Source organism: Lactuca sativa, chromosome 5 (genome assembly GCF_002870075.4).
Source record: "Lactuca sativa cultivar Salinas chromosome 5, Lsat_Salinas_v11, whole genome shotgun sequence".
In the NCBI taxonomy this organism is placed as follows: domain Eukaryota; kingdom Viridiplantae; phylum Streptophyta; class Magnoliopsida; order Asterales; family Asteraceae; genus Lactuca; species Lactuca sativa.
Window position 1 is genome coordinate 352,119,680 of NC_056627.2, and position 20,385 is coordinate 352,140,064.

General features: G+C 33.9%; 1 protein-coding gene and 1 long non-coding RNA gene across 7 annotated transcripts; both read right to left on the reverse strand.

The window, feature by feature from the left end:
* Positions 1-1,078: 1,078 nt before the first annotated feature.
* LOC111900636 (serine carboxypeptidase 1) lies at positions 1,079-15,016 on the reverse strand. Of its 5 annotated transcripts, none has more exons than XM_042895525.2 (14): positions 14,715-15,004; positions 14,458-14,603; positions 12,909-12,976; positions 12,325-12,447; positions 12,036-12,084; positions 11,917-11,954; positions 11,715-11,816; positions 11,206-11,286; positions 10,046-10,288; positions 7,944-8,009; positions 7,744-7,865; positions 1,697-1,810; positions 1,536-1,581; positions 1,079-1,237 (listed from the first exon to the last, which is right to left on the reverse strand). In XM_042895525.2, the coding sequence occupies exons 1-14, from the start codon at positions 14,858-14,860 to the stop codon at positions 1,154-1,156; spliced, it is 1,428 nt and encodes a 475-aa protein (XP_042751459.1). In that variant the 5' UTR covers positions 14,861-15,004; the 3' UTR covers positions 1,079-1,153. The 5 variants fall into 5 exon arrangements, with proteins under 5 accessions (XP_042751459.1, XP_042751457.1, XP_042751460.1 ...); XM_042895523.2 differs by having other exon boundaries at positions 12,036-12,138; XM_042895526.2 differs by having other exon boundaries at positions 12,036-12,138; positions 14,704-14,834.
* Positions 15,017-16,691: 1,675 nt separating this feature from the next.
* On the reverse strand, positions 16,692-18,291 carry LOC111900637 (uncharacterized). 2 transcript variants are annotated; one of them, XR_002853258.3, is made up of 4 exons: positions 18,015-18,291; positions 17,716-17,865; positions 17,151-17,222; positions 16,692-17,082 (listed from the first exon to the last, which is right to left on the reverse strand). It is a non-coding gene; the product is annotated as an uncharacterized LOC111900637 (long non-coding RNA). The 2 variants fall into 2 exon arrangements; XR_002853257.3 differs by having other exon boundaries at positions 17,716-18,287.
* Between the last annotated feature and the right edge of the window lie 2,094 nt (positions 18,292-20,385).

Sequence of the window (20,385 nt, forward strand, 5' to 3'; positions counted from 1 at the left end):
TATGTTTGTTCATATATATAAGTTCATTTTGTGCTCATATATAATTAATTGTGTTTGATTACATTACTACATTATATGTTCATATGTTCAATTATGATTATTTATCTTTGTTCATTTATGTTCGTTCATTTAAGTTCTGTAACATATTCACGAATATAAATGAACGAACATGATCAATGTAATTTGTTAAACAAACAAACATGAACAAGAAAACTCGTTTGTTTATTCGTTCGTGTTCATTCATTTGTTCGGCTAACTTAAACGAACGGACATGAACAAGCCTCCGTTCGTGTTCGTTCTGTTCGTTTGTAGCCCTACACATTACTACCGAATACATTATGTGTTTGTTGCGATATATGTATTACAAGTTAATAAATACCACTTAATGAATCAAAACTGTAAAAACTTTCAAAACATATAGTATAATATGGTGAAAATAACAACAAGGCCCGGTTTTAAGGGTGGGCAAGAGGTGCAGCCACACAGGGCCCAAAAAAAAATAGAGCCCGAGTTTAATTAAATTATATATTTAATAACTAAATATATATGTGAATTTATTCAAGGTTTTGCATAAAAACTTGGTAGCTCAATTAGCATAAACGCATCCTCTCTTTTGAATCAAGCATAGATGGTTCATTCTTGTGCACAACATTTGATATTTTAAATTCAAGTTACAGTTAAAACCATTATTTAATGTCAATTTGCATAAGTGCATCCTCTCTTTTGAATCAAGTGTAGGCGGTTCGATTCATGTTCACAACATTTTGATATTTTAAATTCAAGTTACAGTTTTGGTCATTACTTTATTCTATGTTTAACAAATCAGTTTTAGAAGTTACGTAATTAACCGTTCGAACTTTTTATAAAATTCCATATGTTCCTTTTTAATTAATTTATTTATTTTTAAGTTTTACATAACGACACTTCACCGTTTTAAGTTTGTTTTCCTTATATATCAAAAAATTGTATTGAGGACCCCATTTTTTTTTCTTGCACAATGCTCTTCAAATCCCCGAACCAGCCCGATAACAACAATCTAAATGTCAAACCATAACGGGCCTTCATAACATGAGGTTGCCTTTTTCTTTTCCCTATAACACCAATTTACCAAATTATACTTAAATTAACAAGCACGCTTATCAACGGGATTTTCCTATATTTTCTTTCCCTCTAACCAACGGGAGTAAAGCACCAATGCTTCTTTAGGTTTGTACTCGGGTACCCTATGCCCCGCACCCTACATCAGATTAAACATATAATCAACTTCAAATGAACATATGAACATTTAGCCTAATTAGCAAGTAGTCCCTCTCCACTGCTTAAATGTTTAATCACCACTCATCTTATATTATTTCCAATTTCTGTTTCAAAAATGCACTTTAGTTCGTTCCAGTGTCATACTGTTTTCAGATATAAGCTCAGACATGGGACGACCTAATAAAGCAAAAGGTATGCACTTGGATATGAAAAGCATTCAAATTGCACATCTTCAAACATCATTTTATTACATGCATCCTAAATTTTGTGTGACAAACCTTGACCGTGAGAAACGTGAGATTTTTATCATATCCTTGTGTGTATCTGCAATGAGGAGAAATATTTAAAAATAAATGTATCACTCACATCGTAACAATATACTATATGTTCTCATTTATGTTTAGGAAAATATTTTTTTTATTTGGAAAGGAAAACATACCCCGCGATCTGGCCATCGACCTTCCAACTCCTCCACTCATCGATAACCTTGTAGCCTAACGATCGTGTCCATGCTTCAGTTCCGGTGTAAGGAACACGCAGATCATGATCACCACTGCACGAGTATATGAAATTTATAACTTTTTTATTTTTTTGTACCATTTGTATGATGTAATATGATGCATGATGGAAAAACTGTATAAATACATGAGCATTACTCTCGTATTCTATCCTCGTTTGTTTGTTACACAAGACAAGTCAAAACAAAACTAGCTAGACTCGAACTAGCACTTGATGTTAATGGGACAAGATTGTATATGACCTTAGGCTAAGGGCTGTGGTGCATTTTTTACCAATGATAAAAAGGTGTCACGTAGACGTCATGCCAACTTTCACAGTTTTTACAATTTTCACCTATGGACTAGGGTGTGGTAAATGCCTTTCCTATGAGGGTTTTTTTTTTTTTTTTTTTTTTTTTTTTTTTTTTTTTTTTTAAAGTTCAATAAAAAATAATAACTTTTGTAAAAACCATACTAAAAGTAACATAAAATTAAAAATTACATTTATGAAATCCTAAAAATAAAAAATAACATCAAATTAAAAATTACATTAGAAACCTAAAAAAAAGGAAAAAAAATCCAGAAAAAAACATGACATCGAAATTTCATTTGCGGTTTAGTTTATATTTTTCGCAAATCGACTGCTTCACTGCTTTAGCCGTCTCTTGATCTTCGGGGTCGAGATGTCTCACATGTTGCATTAACAACGAATTCTATGTGAGTCAGAAGGTTTCAATGATATGCCTCTCCAAAGTTGAATTCAATTGTGCCATTTGTGTCATCATTTCTTCCGATCTAACTGACTGCTCGGTTCTGACTAACGAATTTGAAGAGTTACTTTTCTTTTTTCCTTTTGCTCGAGCTTTTGTTTTGTCCCTTCCCATTGGAGGAGGAGGCGGGCGTATTTCTTCGATGTCATTGTTATCATCATTAAGATTAACGCTTACATGACCATCTGATGAGACTTGTTGTGAGCTCGAATATGAAGATGCTCGGCTTCTTTTGGCGGATTAGCAGTTTCTTCATGTGTTGCAAGTTCCCTCCACCTAATGTTTCTTTTGACAACTTCACACACGAATAAACTTAAAAGGCTTTAGCATATCATCTTGGAATGTAGCTTGTGTTTTTTTTCAACAAACCCGCTTCACTTTCTCCGCTAGCCCATTGCTTTTCAAAGTTTGTGTAAATTTCATTCCAATGTGTGACGAGTTTGTTCATAAGATCCCATTTGGAGTTACATTGGTCAGAGGTCCGATACTTTGGATTTTGACCCATTCACGTACAAAATTGCTCCGTGATACGTAACTAGAATTGATCACGATTTTGACCCTTTTTCGTGCCACCATCTTCGGATATGTCGAGCTACACCTTTGCTAACTCAACTTTTTCTTTTTGTGTCCATCTTCTTGGATCAGCCTTCCCTTTCTTTTGTTGTTGAGATTGTTGTTGTTGTTCTTCGTGTTCGGGATCAAAAACAATTTCGGTTGAAGGTGTGAAAGACAGTTGGGATGAAAATTATGTTTGAGATGGTTGGGTTTGAGGTTAAGATTGGAAATGGAATTGTTGGAGCATTTGGAATTGTGAATAATAGTTAGAAACACTATCCATTTTTGGCCGGTAAGGTGGTGGTGATGATGGATCGTAGCCAAAAAGTGCGAAAAAGTTGTTAACATTTTGGTTTGGAGCATTCTGTTTGGAAGACTTTGGATTGTTGGAAGACGTTTTCAATGAAAAATGTTTGTTTAGAGTGTATATAGTATGGTTAAATTTTGGAAAATTGAATTGTATATATAGTAGATTTTTTTAAAAAAAAAAGGAAATTTTTCCAAATAGTCGTTGCTACCCATTTGGTAACTTTCCCTTCTCCCAAACGGTCAAAATTTCGAATCTTCACACCTGGTAGAAAGCCACCGCCGGTATTTCACCAACGGTAAAACTACCTCACGTCCTAGTGTTCACCGGCGATGAGCGATGAATTATGCCACGTTGGATACCGCCAGTAAGTACTTACGACACCATGTAGCCTTATAGGTTTAAGAGAGATGTGTCAATGATATGACTTAACAAAGATATCTAGTTGATTATCTACATCTAACCTCTCCTTTACCTACGACCTAATGGGAATTGACTTTATAAGATGTGATTTAGGGTTGATGTGGTGAAATATGGCCTTACTGAATGTTCAAGGACTATTTTGTAACTAATTAAATTCGATGTCAAAACTGACCCCAATTAGGTCGTAAGATATATATTAGCGATGTGGTTGTCTCCTTGTCCTTTTGGTAGACAATAATGAAGCTATAATGAATCTATAATTGTTAGTCATTCTTGTCCATTTTCATTTGATTATTTCATTCTTCAGTTCTTTGTTTTCTTCCACTGTTACAATAGATTGCAATCATAAAGAGGGTGGAGGGTTTCAATCAAGAAAGTTTTCCTGTCCCTACTTTCAATCAAAGGGATGAAATATTTTAATCGGGTGACGACTCAAGTTCAACTTCATAGAGGTCATATCAATCAAGACAAAGGGATTAAGAACAGGGGTGCGATGTTTTTTCTGGGTTTGTTTTCAATCTACAAGTTGGTAATAACATTCACATTTTGTCTTGATTTTATGGGATTTGTCATTGGTTTCGGTTTGGATTCCATAATTGTGATATCTCTACAAAAAGAATTATGCTTTGGGATTGAATAGAGAATCAAGCACACAAGTTCACATACAAAAAGAAACACAAATTTTTACCCGATATTAGAACAGTGTGTAAAAAACAGAAACGAAATTGTGAAAAATAGTAAAAGGAGGACATGACAGAGTCACTATCCTTAAGGATAAGTAGCTCACACTATTGTATGTTTGGGTTAGTCGGGTAAGATCTTCACAAGACCTCCTCGAGTTTAGAGAAGTTATGCAATGATCCCACAATCCCTTCTCATGAACGCAATACGTTGCATTTTTCTATGATAATCTTAAAGATGTGAAAATGTGATTAACAAAATAAAAGGAAAACAAATGCCTTTATAAACTTAATTCGTGTTAGTATGTTAGTATCTACGGTTTAGGCCCAAAGCCCTTAGGTTTAGGTTAGGCCAAGGGCCCCTTATGTATCCCTATTTATATGAGGTTTAACCCTCACTATTCATCAAACAATCTATTTTATAACATGATATTAGAGCTCTAGGTTAAAACCCTACTGCTAACCACAACCCTTAGTCGTCACCCTCTACCTACGACGACATTCTCTCATAGTCATCTGAGGTGCCTTCATTATGCTCCATATTTTTCCTTTTTTTTTCTCTCATCCTAAATAATAAAACAGTTGTCAGCACCAAAGCAGAGCTCTTTCATTGGCTTCTTCAACTGCCTTGTCTGCTTATACCTCCTCCTCGGATGGCCCCTGGAGCCTTTTTCCTCCTCCTCAACTCGCATCTTCTTCATATCTCTTTTCTAAGTCAGTCGGAATGGGCTCCGTCCGCCGCAGCTCAAACCCTCTTTCTTTTTTGTTTTCTTTTGCGCTGCTTCAGACTCCTCTACTCCTTTGTCGCTAATTATCACCATCGTCGTCCCTCTCTTCTTTTATAGCGGAACCGCCACTAGCTGATGCTTTTTCTCTTTCTTTCCCCGAAGAGCAGTTGTTGTTAGCCGCTAGCATTAGAGCCCTGCCAATGCTGTTGACGATGTCTTCATTTATGTTTTTTAATTTTTGTTCTTTTGTTTATTTTTCCAGTTTAATTGACTTCTCTCGACCAAAATGTGTGTGTGTGTGTGTGTGGGGGGGGGGGGTTGTATGTAAGCATCTAGGGTTTAGACCCAAGGCCCTTAGGGTTCCTTATGGAGGCTGAGTTTGCCCTGTAAAGGAGCTCGAACCCGGGGTGCTCGTTGAAATATGCAAGTAGGCTTCTGATTAATCATTTGTCGTTTCCAAAAAAAAGGCCCTTAGGGTTTAGGTTAGACCAAAAGCATTTATGTATCCCTATTTATATGAGGTTTAATCCTCATTATTAATTAAACAATCATTCTATAACAATTCCTAACAACCATAATGGTTTATGAAAGGGTGCAACCTTTCATAAAAAATAAAACCTACCAGAACAATTTTTGTCTTCAAAACAAGAATTGAAAAAAACAAATACTTGAGTGGAGCTTAAACTAATAAACCCAATAAAGGTTTCTTCACCCACCTAGGTAGAACTTGTCGCTAGTCATAAAGACTATATTTTCAACATCCAATGTATATCGATGTATAAATTCTTGGCCTGGGCCGTGGGAAATCAGTGAGTGAAGGGTATTTTTTCAAGGTGTTTTGGGTAGCAAAGAAACAAAGTAATAACCCCTCATGTGGTGATATATAAGTTCATCGGTAAGAATAACTTCACTCTATGGAGGAGTAAGATCTCAAAACAAATGGTAAACCACACAACCCCACCCCAAGGCCCATCACATTGGAGGTCAATCTCGGAGCACTTGCAATTTTTTGGGCAACCTGGGAACGCCTGTATTGAATATCGCACCTCCACCACTATGCTTCCATTTATGTGACCAAAACAGTGTTTATGGCTCCCTTTGCTGCAGGAGATAGTCCCATAATGTAACTGTGGATGATGGAGGATTTTAAATTTAAACGAGAAGAAAACGTCTATTCTACTATTTTGCTACTTCATTCGGACAAAGTTGACAAAATTTGAGATTGTTCTTCCCGTTGAGAAGGTTCCTCATTATATACTCGACATACAATCTATAAATATAAGGATAAATACAGATTTCTAGTCTATAAAAACATGTTACTAAATATTTACAAATAACGACAATAAAAGCATACATACGGGTAAATAGCAAAAAAAATAAAATAAAATAACATCCAGTTTACATCAAAATTCTAATTTGACGCTGTGTTTTTTTTTTTTTTCAAATTTGACACTGTGTTTTCCAATTTGTTATAATTCTGACCACTTAACCGGTCAACCAGGTTACATGCTGACGTGGCATGATGATGTGTCAGTTTTGATGACGTGGCATGCTGACATGATATGCTGACGTGTCAAAATTGAATTTTTTTCCACAAAAAACACTAAGTTTTCACTTTTTTTCGATTTTGACACTAAGTTTAATTTTTCTTTCAATTTTTACACTATGTTTTTTTGTTCCAAATTGAACATCATTTTTTACAATTTTGTTCAATTGAGAATTTTCTATTTGAAACCGTATAAATATTTTTTTAATACATTTAATCGTATAAATATTTTTTTTTTCAATTAAAAACCATAGTTTTGTATAAACACAAGTTTTTTTTTTTTTTTTCAAACCATAATTTTATGTATAAATATGTATTAGTTATATAAAAATTGTACTTTACATTAAATACGCAACTTTAAAATGAGTTTGGAGGTTTGGAGACGTGTAACCGATCAAAACCAGGATGTCAAGTTTGCAACCCATGAAATTTTTATGGTTAGTTTGATTCTTATGATATAACCAATACATATTTATACATTATGCTTTGAATGAAAAAAAAAATACCTTGTATTTAAATAAAAATGTTGGTTTTAAACGAAAAAAAATATATTTATACAGTTTAAAATGTAATAAAAAAATATATTTATATGGTTTCAAATGGAAAATTGTCAAAATTAAACAAAATTTGATAAATGATGTTCGATTTGGAACAAAAAAAACATAGTGTCAAAATTGAAAGAAAAAAAATTAAACTTAGTGTCAAAATCGAAAAAAAGTGAAACTTAGTGTTTTTTGTGGAAAAAAAATTCAATTTTAACACGTCTGCATGTCACGTCATCAAAACTGACACGTCAGCATGTAACCTGGTTGACCGGTCAAGTGGTCAGCATTATAACATATTGGAAAATACAGTGTCAAATTTGAGACAAAAAAAAATGTCAAATTAGAATTTTGGTATAAAGAGAGTGTTTTTTTTGTTATTTATCCATTTGATTTCCTGGCCGGTATAAGAAAAGGTTACACTAGAGATGGGTATACCTATAAATAAGAGCGCGATAGCCACCAGCTGTGAGTTTTTTGTGGTAGTCAATCACGGTTATAAGTTCTGAATTATATTTTACCCTGCCCGTACATATCTCCCATTTTCCAGCTTTACTAATCTGAAGTAACCATTAAATGTTTAACTTCACTTTCAATCGCCATAATCTATCTATAAAGGGAAACCTATTATATCTTACCGGGTCGGCGTGAATTGCTTTTCGAACTGCTTCGTTGTTTAGCCATTTAATTGCCACACTATCGTCCTACAAAAGTAGAAAAAATATTCAAGAACCAAAACCTAACAAATGGTTTTATTAATACTACACAAACGGAAAAAAACACATCAGTCACTCTGTCGGACATCTAACAATATGTTCAATTTTTTTTGTCCTATATATGCAAACCAATCACAATATAAGGCTAACAAATGGGGCCCACTAAAAGTATTTGACTAGTAAGACAATACCCAAAATCCCCCTTCAATAAAACAAAATTGAGAAAAAATTGTTGGCACAGGCCCTTGAAAACACACACACAACACACACTCTCGGGTAGTTACAACAAATAGAATATGCAGAAGCTTCACTATTCTGATGAACAAAAGGTGAAAATACAAAAGGAAAATAACACCTATTTATAATTAAAAAAACAAACATGCACATGCTAATCTCGTATCTCCTCTAAACTTGGTCAACTTGACCATTTTCTGTTGTGCACCTTCTAGAACATGGGTATAATCCCTTTATTTCAGCATGACTCAATCAAACACTCCTGGATCATGAACTAGATCCGACCCATGACCCGTTGAACCAACCGATTAACCCAACAATCACCCCCTTAATCGGTTGTTCACATCATTTGTTCACAGCTACCTTTAATCACCCTCCTTTCATCTCGATTCAAGACCTTTCCCGGACATCCGACTTTCACCTCCGCCACGTCCAAAGTCTTCACCCAATCCCAACTTTTCCCGGACACCCGACCTTCACCTCGGTCACGTCCAAAGTCCTCCATACCCGGCTGTTGTTTGTCACCACACAGAACCTGTTTGCACATAACACTTCTGTGACACGAGAGCTTTCTTCCACCGAACAAGAAAACAAAGCAACCTGCTTTTCCCGTCTTCTTTCACCTGCAAAACGAAACAAACTCAAAGCCACCTGCTTTGACGAGTCTTTTCTTTTCGTTTTCTTATACATCTCCGGTAAATCTCTCCATTTTCCGTGACATACCCACAACCTACCGCCGGAATCATCACCTTGTCTTGTTTGTGATAGTCCCAACCTTTTCCGATCTAACCCGTTCCTATCTAGAGTCCTCTTCCACCATTTACGAAAACCAAGCTCATGCTTCTTCTGTTTTCATTTACCAGCTCTTTGCAGTCTTGACCCTATTCACGCGTCTGCTATGAATGCATCCTCAACACCCATCTGCTGTCATACGAATAACTACAGTCACCCTCTGCGACTTACTTCACCAGCATCACATCTTGTTTCAATAGGAAAATCACCACAATAAACCGCAGCCACCTGCTACACACAACAACCAATATTCTGCCATCTGTATCAACTGGAACCTCCAGTCGAGCAACCACTGCCAAACACCTCTTTCCGTTGTGATGGCAACCTTGCACCCGAAGGCTCCTCCCCTTCGAAAGTCGACTCTCAAACCGGCCCTCTTTTTAAACCGCTCTGATACCAATTGTTGGCACAGGCTCTTGAAAACACACACTCTCACGTAGTTACAACAAATAGAATATGCAGAAGCTTCACTATTCTGATGAACAAAAGGTGAAAATACAAAAGGAAAATAACACCTATTTATAATTAAAAAAACAAACATGCACATGCTAATCTCGTATCTCCTATAAACTTGGTCAACTTGACCATTTTCTGTTGTGCACCTTTTAGAACATGGGTATAATCCCTTTATTTCAGCATGACTCAATCAAACACTCCTGGATCATGAACTAGATCTGACCCATGACCCGTTGAACCAACCGATTAACCCAACAAAATTAACTTGTGTACCAGATCTTTTGCAGGCCCGTCTCAGAGGGTGGGCAATAGGGCGAACGTCCAGGGCCCAATTTTTTTTATGAAAATTGTTATATTTAGAAGATAGAACAAGTAATTTTCTTTCAATTATTGAGTTATTATAATAAAAATTTGACGACATTTATGTATTTTAAGGGCCCATTTTTTTCACTCGCCCTGGGCCCAAAATACATTTGGAACGCCAGATCTTTTGTAATGATGAATGACACACAAATAAAGATCATTATGTTTGAATGACTTACTGAACATGGGGAGCCTCGAATTTGTGTGGCGTTGAGAAGCTCCAGCCAAGAAGGCGCATAACCAGGCTTCACCGCAGCTTTAAAAGGCCATGCACGCCCAAACATTCTGGTTCGCACAGGAAGTGGCCTTTCAGTCTCACCCAATTTCCTAAAGCTCAGTGGCAATTTCGTATTTTCATGTCTAATCTTTTTTCCAATAAAGCATGGTTTGATAATGTTATCCACGTTTAGACCATCAAGATGCTATATATATATATATATATATATATATATATATATATATATATATATATATATATATATATATATATATATATATATATATATATATATATATATATATATATATATATATATATATATATAGGGTTAGGTTCATTTGAGACCACTTATATTTTGTGAGACCGTGAGACGCATTTGTTTATTTATTTTTTATTTTTTTTATTTTTTTTAGTTAATTCATGTTCCGAAAATAATATTTAAAAAAAGAATTTTTTGATTTTTCCATTTATTTTGCATTTTAAAATTATTTTTAGAATATGTACAGTGTAATATTCTATTTAGAATATTTCACGTATTTTTCAAAAAAAATAGAATTTTTTTTTTATTTTTTTTAATTTTTTTTATTTTTTTTAGTTAATTCAAGTTCCGAAAATAATATTTAAAAAAAAAAATTTTAGATTTTTCCATTTATTTTGCATTTTAAAATTATTTTTTAGAATATGTCAGTGAAATATTCTATTTAGAATATTTCACGTATTTTTCAAAAAAAAAACGGATTTTTTTTTTATTTTTTTTATATTTTTTTAGTTAATTTAAGTTCCGCAAATAACATTTAAAAAAAGAATTTTTGGATTTTTCCATTTATTTTGCATTTTAAAATTATTTTTAGATTTGGTCTCACGGTCTCACAAAATTAGAATGGTCTCAAATGAACCTTAACCTATATATATATATATATATATATATATATATATATATATATATATATATATATATATATATATATATATATATATATATATATATATATATATATATATATATATATATATATATATATATATATATATATATATGCACGCGTTCAAATCCAACGTAAGCAATAGAACACGTAATTTAATTTTTTTTTAAGAATAAAGAAACAAAAAGACGATTACTTGGTAAACTTTGTCAAGCTGGAATTCACATTCTAGGCTTGGAGGTTTGTAAAATTTCCCTTCACACACCTTGGTAACATCCTGTACGTACGTGCTTAGGGTGAAGTTATGATAACAAATTTTAATTAAAAACATTTACACTAATACTAACTTAAAACTGTCACTGTTCTCTAGCTACTTATCACTACCAGGTTCAGGCTATAATCCATATTACATTAATTCCTTACTTCTGTTAGAAATTTCTTCAACATACGTACCTCCAAAGTCAAAGGTCCAACAACGGTTTGACTTTTAAACTCGAAACGACTAGTTCATAACTTCTTTAGTTGATTTGTATATTCTTAAAGTCTTTCCTGGAATTATAAATATATTAACCCTAAACCATTTACTCCCCATGCATGGATGTCAAATTTTCAACGTAAATCCATGTCAATTTGGAACTTAAAGCATGATAGGTTTGACCTACGCACAAAGTCAAAGGATCCGTTGTTGGAACATTGGAATATTACCTGATATAATTCATCCGAAATGAGGCCCATCCCATGTGCAAATGGAACAATAGCATTGTGATCAGACGCTTCATCGCAAAGTCCATTTCCGATAATGTAACCCTGTATAATTAATTATCTAATGAATTTAGGTCAAGGCAATAGCTGTGAGAGTGAGTGTGTGTGTGTGTGTGTATCACAACGTTTTTAATGGGAGATGCACCTTGAAGTTGAGAGTGGGTTTATCACCAGCTTCAAGTCCTGAAAAAAATTGAGAAGGGCATTATCATAATTTACTTAGAATAAGCCTGGTTTGTGTGGGTCCAATGCACAAATATTTACCTTTCATCACTTGATCAGACAATAGAGGGATGTAAATTCCAGCAAATGCCTCACCCGCGATGAAAAAAGGATTTGAAAGGTATTCAGGATATAACTTGAACCACTAAATTCAGACAAACCCCAAATGCAAATATATATATATATATATATATATATATATATATATATATATATATATATATATATATATATATATATATATATATATATATATATATATATATATATATATATCTGAAAATAGAATATACGTGCTAAAAGGTGCATGTTTTTTTTTTCGAGAGAATACCTCAAGGAGAAATTTGTGGGAATCTAAAGTCGTTATTACATCACTGGTGATATAGTCGGATCTGTTTCTGGAGTAAGACATTCCAACTCCAACAGGAGAGTCCAAAAATATCACACATGAAACCTTGCAAATTAGATTCGCAACCAGAATTAATTATAATTTTTGCTGTTGATCAACTTTATGTAATTAGTAACATTATGAAGGCCTAAATTTAAGTAATAGCAACATACTTTTATTTATTTTTGTATCATAACATTCCACTTTCATTGTACTTTCATTTTTCTTTTTTGATTTAGGCGTGTTGTACATTGAAAAATCTAACCAACTTTACTATTATACTTCAAAAAAATTTCTAATTTAGACATTACAATTTAAAAAATTCTAACAAATTATGAGTGAAAGTTGCCTTGTCTTTGGATAGCATTGCTTTAATTGGATAAATTTTTAATAATACAATGTAGTAGGAAGGAATAAAAGTAGGATACTAAAATAAACTAATCAATGAAAGTGCATTGCTATTTCTTGCATTCAAACTGATTATCAAATTAGTTTTGATGAGATCGAAAACATTGGTATATATAAACCTTGTTCCATGCATAAGGATTTATATGAAGCTTCGGCATGCTTTCAGTTTTCTCAAAATCAAATGGACCTGCAACACAACATCCCGTTGTTCTTAAGAATGATTAAACAATCTAACACCCGTGAATAAAGGTTAAATTATTTTAACCTTGTGATGAGATGTATACTATTTTTTTTTTTTTTTTTTTTTTTTTGATTGTTTGATATATTTTTTTTTTTTGGAAAGGGAACTTCCCTAACAAGGGTTTTGGGTCAGCTTTTGAGCACCGACTAATCCCCCGGTGCAAGCATGAGGCTATGCATCATACCCTCGAGTCACTGCAGACGAACCTCTATGGCCACAGGGACTAAGTAGTGTCAGGATATGATTGTTGATATTTAATTGAGATTTGTGTGGTAGCTGAATTAAAATAGATTGGAGAGAGATAGAGATTTCGAAAGATAAACATTAAGGTAAGTTAAATTTTAAAGTACATTGCTATCTCTGGTGGTACTTGAACCTTTGTTTGAGATAAATGATGAGTCTTGGTGACTTTGAGGAAATTACCACTTCTTGAGGGACGAAAGCTCTATTCAAGAAAGAGATAATTATTTGAATGTTGAATAAATAAAGAGTAAAATTTGTAAGGGATGTGTATAAATACCTATAAGATGATCGCTTAAGGTCTCTAATGGTGATGATGAGGGTTTAAGAGAGACAGGAAAAGCAACACTTGATCTTGATGAAATTTTGAGTACATATGGAGTGTGGGGTGAAACCCCTATGTAGTAACCTATGTTGTCATTTATACATAGTTAAGAACTTAGAGAGATTTTTGGGATTTAAGAAGAAAGAGCTTTTTGAAAGGTTTGTATAAATTGTTGATTCTATACATTGTCTGACCCTTGAGTAACTCACTAGACTTTATACCCTAACATGCTATTCTGGACATGCGACTCGGGTGCTAGGTTTCGGTGAGATCTTATAGAGATGATGAGATGAGAAGAGTTACAAAGAGAATAAACCTAGAGATGGCCTTGGAGATAGTGGACATTCTACTTTTAGTTTGTATTTGATAGGGATTGATACGCATTGTACATTTATTAAAACATTTATTAGCTTAAACATTTTGAGAGATTTAGGATTTTCCACTATTTACAAAGATTTACTCTAAAGTTAAGATATTACTATTTCCCGAACAGGCCCTACGAGGGGTGTTTCATGTTCTTTTTGGAGAGACTTTTTGTTGTAAGCCAAATACTTTTTCACAAGAGTTCTAAAGAACTCTCAATTTGTGTGCTTTTTTATAATTCGATTCCTCAAAAGCTACTAACTTGACCAACTGTAGCTGAGAGCACCTTTCACTTGAATTATTATGTACACATGTTCCTCCCTCATTTTCATCCTTTCTGCCTTCCAATTATGCCATCATCTATGTGTCTTGTTAACATGACATGGTGGTGTCAACATATCCCTTATCTTTACAAACTTGTTAACTGGATTATAATTATATGAAAATAAATCAAGACATACATGCTTCTAATAAAACAATGATGAAAAGTGTAGTATACCTTGTCCGAAAACAAACCCATCAAAACTGGAGCAACCAGGGCCACCATTGAGCCAAAGAACCACTGGATCCTTAGAAGGGTCTCTTTCTGAAAGCACATAATAATAATATAATTTTTTCCCATGGTTTTCATTTAGTGTCACATACCTGTAAACCCATCAAAGATTATGCAAAACAAACAAAAAAAACATCAAGAAAGCTCAAATCTTTTCCTAAAAACATCAAGAAAGAAGGGAAGAAAGCAAACATTAAGAGTACCCAGCGTAGTGTTTGGAGGGAAGAATGCCATTAAACCCAGGAACTTGAGAAACTATTGCATTCTGAGGGGCAGATTGTGCCAAGAAACTGGTGAATGAGAGATAGATTAATAAGAATAGGTGGATTGATTCCAATATCTTAATCATGTTAAGATAGTCAGTTTGAGGGTTTCAAGAAAGAGAAAAGGGGGAAAGATTCTTGATTAATCTGTTTTGAAGTTTTGTGGGAAACTTTCTCTATTCACACAAAGGCATCCCCCTTATTTTTAGGACCCAAGTTGACAAGTATTGTTTTAAAGTTGATAAAAATAATGGGTTGGACGGGTTAGGTATCGTGTTAAATGAGTTCCAATTACAATCATTTACTTTTATGTTCTAAACTAGGTTAATTTGTTTTGGTTTAAATAGTTTAACTACTTTACAATATGGCAAAATGGATGGGTTGTACCAATCGACTAATGTATTAAATGAGTTCGCGTTAAAACAGTTTGTTTTTAAGTACATATCAAAAGGGTGAGTTTCTTTGTAAAAATATGTTTATTTTGCTTTCTCCTTGTAAAAATAGGGTTGTTTCCAATCTTTTAAAAACCGATTTTTTAGTTGAACCGGTATGGTGACCGATTCCCAGTTCAACCGGTTTAATCGTTGGGTCAACTGGTTTCTATAATTTTCATATTTTTTCTTATTTCATACACATACATACACATATAAATCATGAATTTAACGTTTACTAGTTCAAACATTAAAAATATACATAAAATAAGTTGTAGATTAATCCAAATACATTAAAATAACACATAACCATAAGTTTTAGTGTTTTACATCAATCCATATACGTCAAAAACAAAATAAAATATAATACCAAAACAAAATATATTTTTAGATGAATACAAACATATCAAAAAACATTATAACATTTCCTATACGATTTTATTTAAAGAAAACTAAATAGATTTGAAAAAAATCACCAAAGTTTATTATGCAAATGGTTCTTTCTCATATGTTTTTTTTTTTTTTTTCGGTTTAACCAATTCAATTGGTTTATTTTTACTGGTTCAACCAGGTTTTTCTAAAAACCAGTCGGTTCAATCGTTCACAAATCGACATAAAACTGGTGATAGTTGAACCGCTCTCTCCCTCGGTTCCCGATCCAACCTGCCGATTCAAACCGATTTTAAAACATTTGCCCCCATCAATCCACCCAACGATTTCAATCTTGTTTTCATTTTCAACCCTTTAGTTTTAAATTTTTAAACGTTTAACAATAATCTTTATATTACTTTTAGTTTTAATATAAACTAGAGAAGTGTCCCCCGCTTTGCGGGGGTCGGAAGCCTTCAAATTTTTTTTTTTTTTTGTTATAGTTAATACAAACTCAATTAGAGTCATTAATGAGCACGACAATACATTGTGTTTTCAAATTTGGATCCAAGAATCACCCAACAAATAACAGTAAGGCTCTTTTGGCAGATGCATTTTAGTCACAACATCATCTATTAGGCCTTCTGGTATATTCATAACGAACATGTTCGTGGTCTATGTGGCCACGAACAAAAAATATGAACACCATCCCATACTCTTAGTGGTGGCTAGTGGTGGAAAAATTCGTGGTCAAATGTGGTGGGGAGAACGGACAACAACATCCAATCAATTTTTTTCTCTCCATGTCTCTCTATCTCTCTCTACCTCTCTCTACATTTTAATTAATTAAAAAATATATATTTTTTAATTTAAAACGAAGCATATAGTGGTGGGTATCCCATAGGTTTAGTGGTTGAATGTAGTGATGAGGTGGCACCCACCACTATAGTGGTTAGTGGTGGGTATAACGGATGATCTTAGGGGAAATGTGAAGGTCCATCTTCCCTGTTCTAAAGTGGTTGGTCTTGCTGCTAATTTTGAGACACCAATAAACGAAAAGTGCTGCATTAGTAGGAAATAACTATATAATGTGGTTTGATATGGCTTCAATAAAATATAAAATAGTAAAATTATTGGAGATGAGTAATGGATTCCTATAATAGTTAAATACATAAAGGGAGTTTCACTTAAAATGTTACTAAATATATCCGTTGACTCAATGAACGGATAAACCAGATATTAACTTGTTTACTTAACAAATTTTGTTAAGTTGGAACTCTTAAATCCATTTAAATATATATCCAGATTGTACAATGAATGTACCTTACCATTCTTAAATTTCATTTCATTTGTTTGATTCTTGAATTGATATAGATATATAATCGGCCAATTGCACTTCAGATTTTCACCACCACAGTTTCACGATTTGTCAACTTTGGTCCCTCGGCTTAGAGTTGGCCCAACTCCTGCTGTTACGCTTAGCATTTGTGACCTAACCTTTGATTACCCTAAACAACAAATTCCATCTTTAGATTCAAAGCACCAGAATGGAATTGGAAAAGTAAATTCAACACACCTTCACAATGCTGATTGAAGAAATCCAAATCTCATTTCGTTGCCAGGTAGCCATACAGCTGTCGCTTGCCACCTGGATAAAACAGATTCCGGATGTGATCCCACACATCTCGGTAAAAAGAAGGAAAGTATATCTTTTTCTTGCCTTTTATAGCATTCTATTGGTTTTACAAATGTAGCAAAAGAACGAATTGGTTTTTTTTTAACTATTTTTTATCAAACAGTGTTTTGTTTAGATTTTAATGGTAATCATAAAAAGAAAACCAACGTATTATCACACATTTAATTCAAGTTGGAACTTATCAGCAAATAAAATGGGGGTAAAATGGTCATTTCAAAATCAAAAGATTTACCATCTGCTTTTCACTATAGGAAACCTGTAGTAAGCGTGGAAAAATATAGTAAAGGAGAATCTGGTTCAAGCATTTCATCAAGCAGTTGGGATACATTGTGAAACTCAACTTCAAAACTCAATATCAACTGGGTAGGGCATAATTAAATTTCATGTGTAATTGGAGACCTTTTCTATTAAACTGTAATCAATTGAAAGAGAACAATTAACTTACAATCGGTTTCTTCAGATATCTATTAAATGAGCCCAATTCCCAAATGCCAAAATTTCTGGAAAAGTTCAGTGATATTGATCAATTTTTCTTGCTAGATTCAAATTATATCAGAGGTCGGTTGACCTCACTCCTCCCCATCATTCATATATTCTGGCATTTGTACCATAAATCAACAATCAAAAAAAAATTAGGGTTTCAGTTGAGGAGAAGTTAATCAGGAAACTGAAAGGTTTGATGAAGAAGGGAAAAGAAGAGGGAAGCAGCGACCAAGCAAAGAAAAAGTAGCGAACAACGCTTACTCTCTGACATCATCGTCTTCTTCGACTGTTAGCAAATTTCTAGATATGTGTTTGTTGCAATACGCGTCGACATGATGACGAAAGCAGACAGAAAACGTGACATCGAGTTTGCCGGTGATGGAGAGGGAGACGGTCGCTTTTTTTGAAACTGGAAGGATGGATTGAAGCGGCGATGTGGAGAAAACTAAGATAAGCGGTGGCACTAATATCTAAAAGACGGTGAAGGGAGCAGAGATAGAAGAAGCTTCGAGGAGGGGTCTTTATTTCAGGCGACGGATAGTTTGAAAAAAAAATTTAGTAGTCCAATAGAATTAATTCACTGTTCCTTAAGGAACAACAAATTAATATGTATATAAATATTTTATATCTTAATTATTATTTATATATACTTTAGCAATTCTGTTTGATATTTATTTTAAACGAACTATACTAAACCCAAATAGAAAGGGAAAATATCGGCTATAGGCATAAAGTGAGGGGTAAATTAAAAAATTTAGACATAAAAAATTAAAATTCCGGATATAGACATGCGTTCTGCAGAGGACCCTCTGCGGACCACCGCGGAACCATGAATCCTCCGCGGAGAAGGGTAGTTTTGTAATTTCACCCTCATCTTTTTGACAAAAATCAGACCTCCTCTTTAGTCCCCCCACTGGTCCCCGATTCCACTTTGGCAAAAATGTTCCTCCGCATCGACTGTTGATATCGAGGATTCCGGCGACGACTTCAAATCCGGCGACAACGACATCAGACGACGTCATTTGCCGGCGATTGGGTATATTCGACTTAAAATCTGGCACCGATGGAGGGCAATTTCCCCAATATTTTAGCCGATGGATTTGGCTCCCGGGTATTTCTCACATTCCCCTCTTTTGGTTAATGTCGTATATGATTCAAATTGTTACGAAAACCCAATTGATTATATATATATATATATATATATATATATATATATATATATATATATATATATATATATATATATATATGAATGAGTTCTATGGAAAACAAATAACTATGGCAACATCTACCGGAACCAATAATCAAATGACACGTGTCCATTTCGTTCTTCACAAGTAATGTATTGTGGAAGTTATTGTGGAAGTGATGTGTTGTCATGTTTTCATTGGTTCAAATATGTGTTGCCCTAATCATTCATTTTCCATATAACTCTTCCCTCTCTCTCTTTCTCTCTCTCTCTCTCTCTCTCTCTCTATATATATATATATATATATATATATATATATATATATATATATATATATATATATATATATATATATAGATTTGGGATGTAAAGATTCACAGGTTCGATTTTGGGGAAGATCCATTCTGTGGAGTGATGTATTCCCTCCGCGGAATGATCTAACTCACCAAAATTAGGTCTCTGCGGAGGCTAGAGGTCACTCCGCAAAGGGTTCTCCGCAGAATGACCTCTAGCCTCCGCGAAGACCCAATTTTGGTGACTTAGATCATTCCGCGGAGGGAATACATCACTCCGCAGAGGGTTCTCCGTGGAATGACCTCTACCCTCCGCGGAGAGCCATTTTTGGTGAATTAGATCATTCCGCGGGGGGGAATACATCACTCCGTGGAGAATCCTCTGCCCTTTTATATATATATATATATATATATATATATATATATATATATATATATATATATATATATATATATATGAGGTATTTAGTTATATATAAAAAGAATGTTGCTATTTATTTTCAATTACTAACGTTTTATATAAAATTAAATGTTATGTTTTGTAGCACGATGATCTCAATCAAAAAACGGATTTAACTTTAAAAGGCGTGGTGGGTACTATTATTAATGACTATTTTCTGCGCCTAACACAATCACAACGACTATTATTCGAAGCTTTGCCGTTTGGAATATTCTTAGGAACGCATATCCCACATGGTGGTCCCTTGCTAGAGCATTTGATGATGTTGCACGAAGTAAGGTCTCAACAAGTATTTGAAATGAGGAGGTTTCTTTTTGATATACAGGGGATGCAGTTGGATTCTGGTGAAACTGAATATATTCTCATTGTGGTTTAAAAGTTGGTCCTTATGTGGATTTACTCTATGACGAAAAAGGTCGGTCAAATTTAAATCTTTGTGCTCGGTTGTTCCAAGACATTTTTGATGCACGTCTACGGCTAAAAGATTAAGAAGACTACATTATGTCTCCGAATTATTTGTCACTTCGGGATGAAGATGCTGTAATGCTTATCCAGCTTATTTTTATGTTGTAAGGTCTCCACGGACGGGACGTTAAAATGGGCATTCCTGCGGCAGTATACAAGTTTGCTGATAATATAGATGATTAGAACAGGTATTACATTTAAATATTGTGTATATATACAATAATA

Excerpts from the sequence above, each read along its gene's own strand:
- LOC111900636 (XM_042895523.2), bottom strand. The coding sequence starts at position 14,860 with ATGATTAAGATATTGGAATCAATCCACCTATTCTTATTAATCTATCTC. Across the intron at positions 12,139-12,324 it reads CCCACAAATTTCTCCTTGAG|TGGTTCAAGTTATATCCTGA; the intron begins GTATTCTCTCGA and ends GTCTGAATTTAG. Across the intron at positions 11,817-11,916 it reads AACCCACTCTCAACTTCAAG|GGTTACATTATCGGAAATGG; the intron begins GTGCATCTCCCA and ends TTAATTATACAG.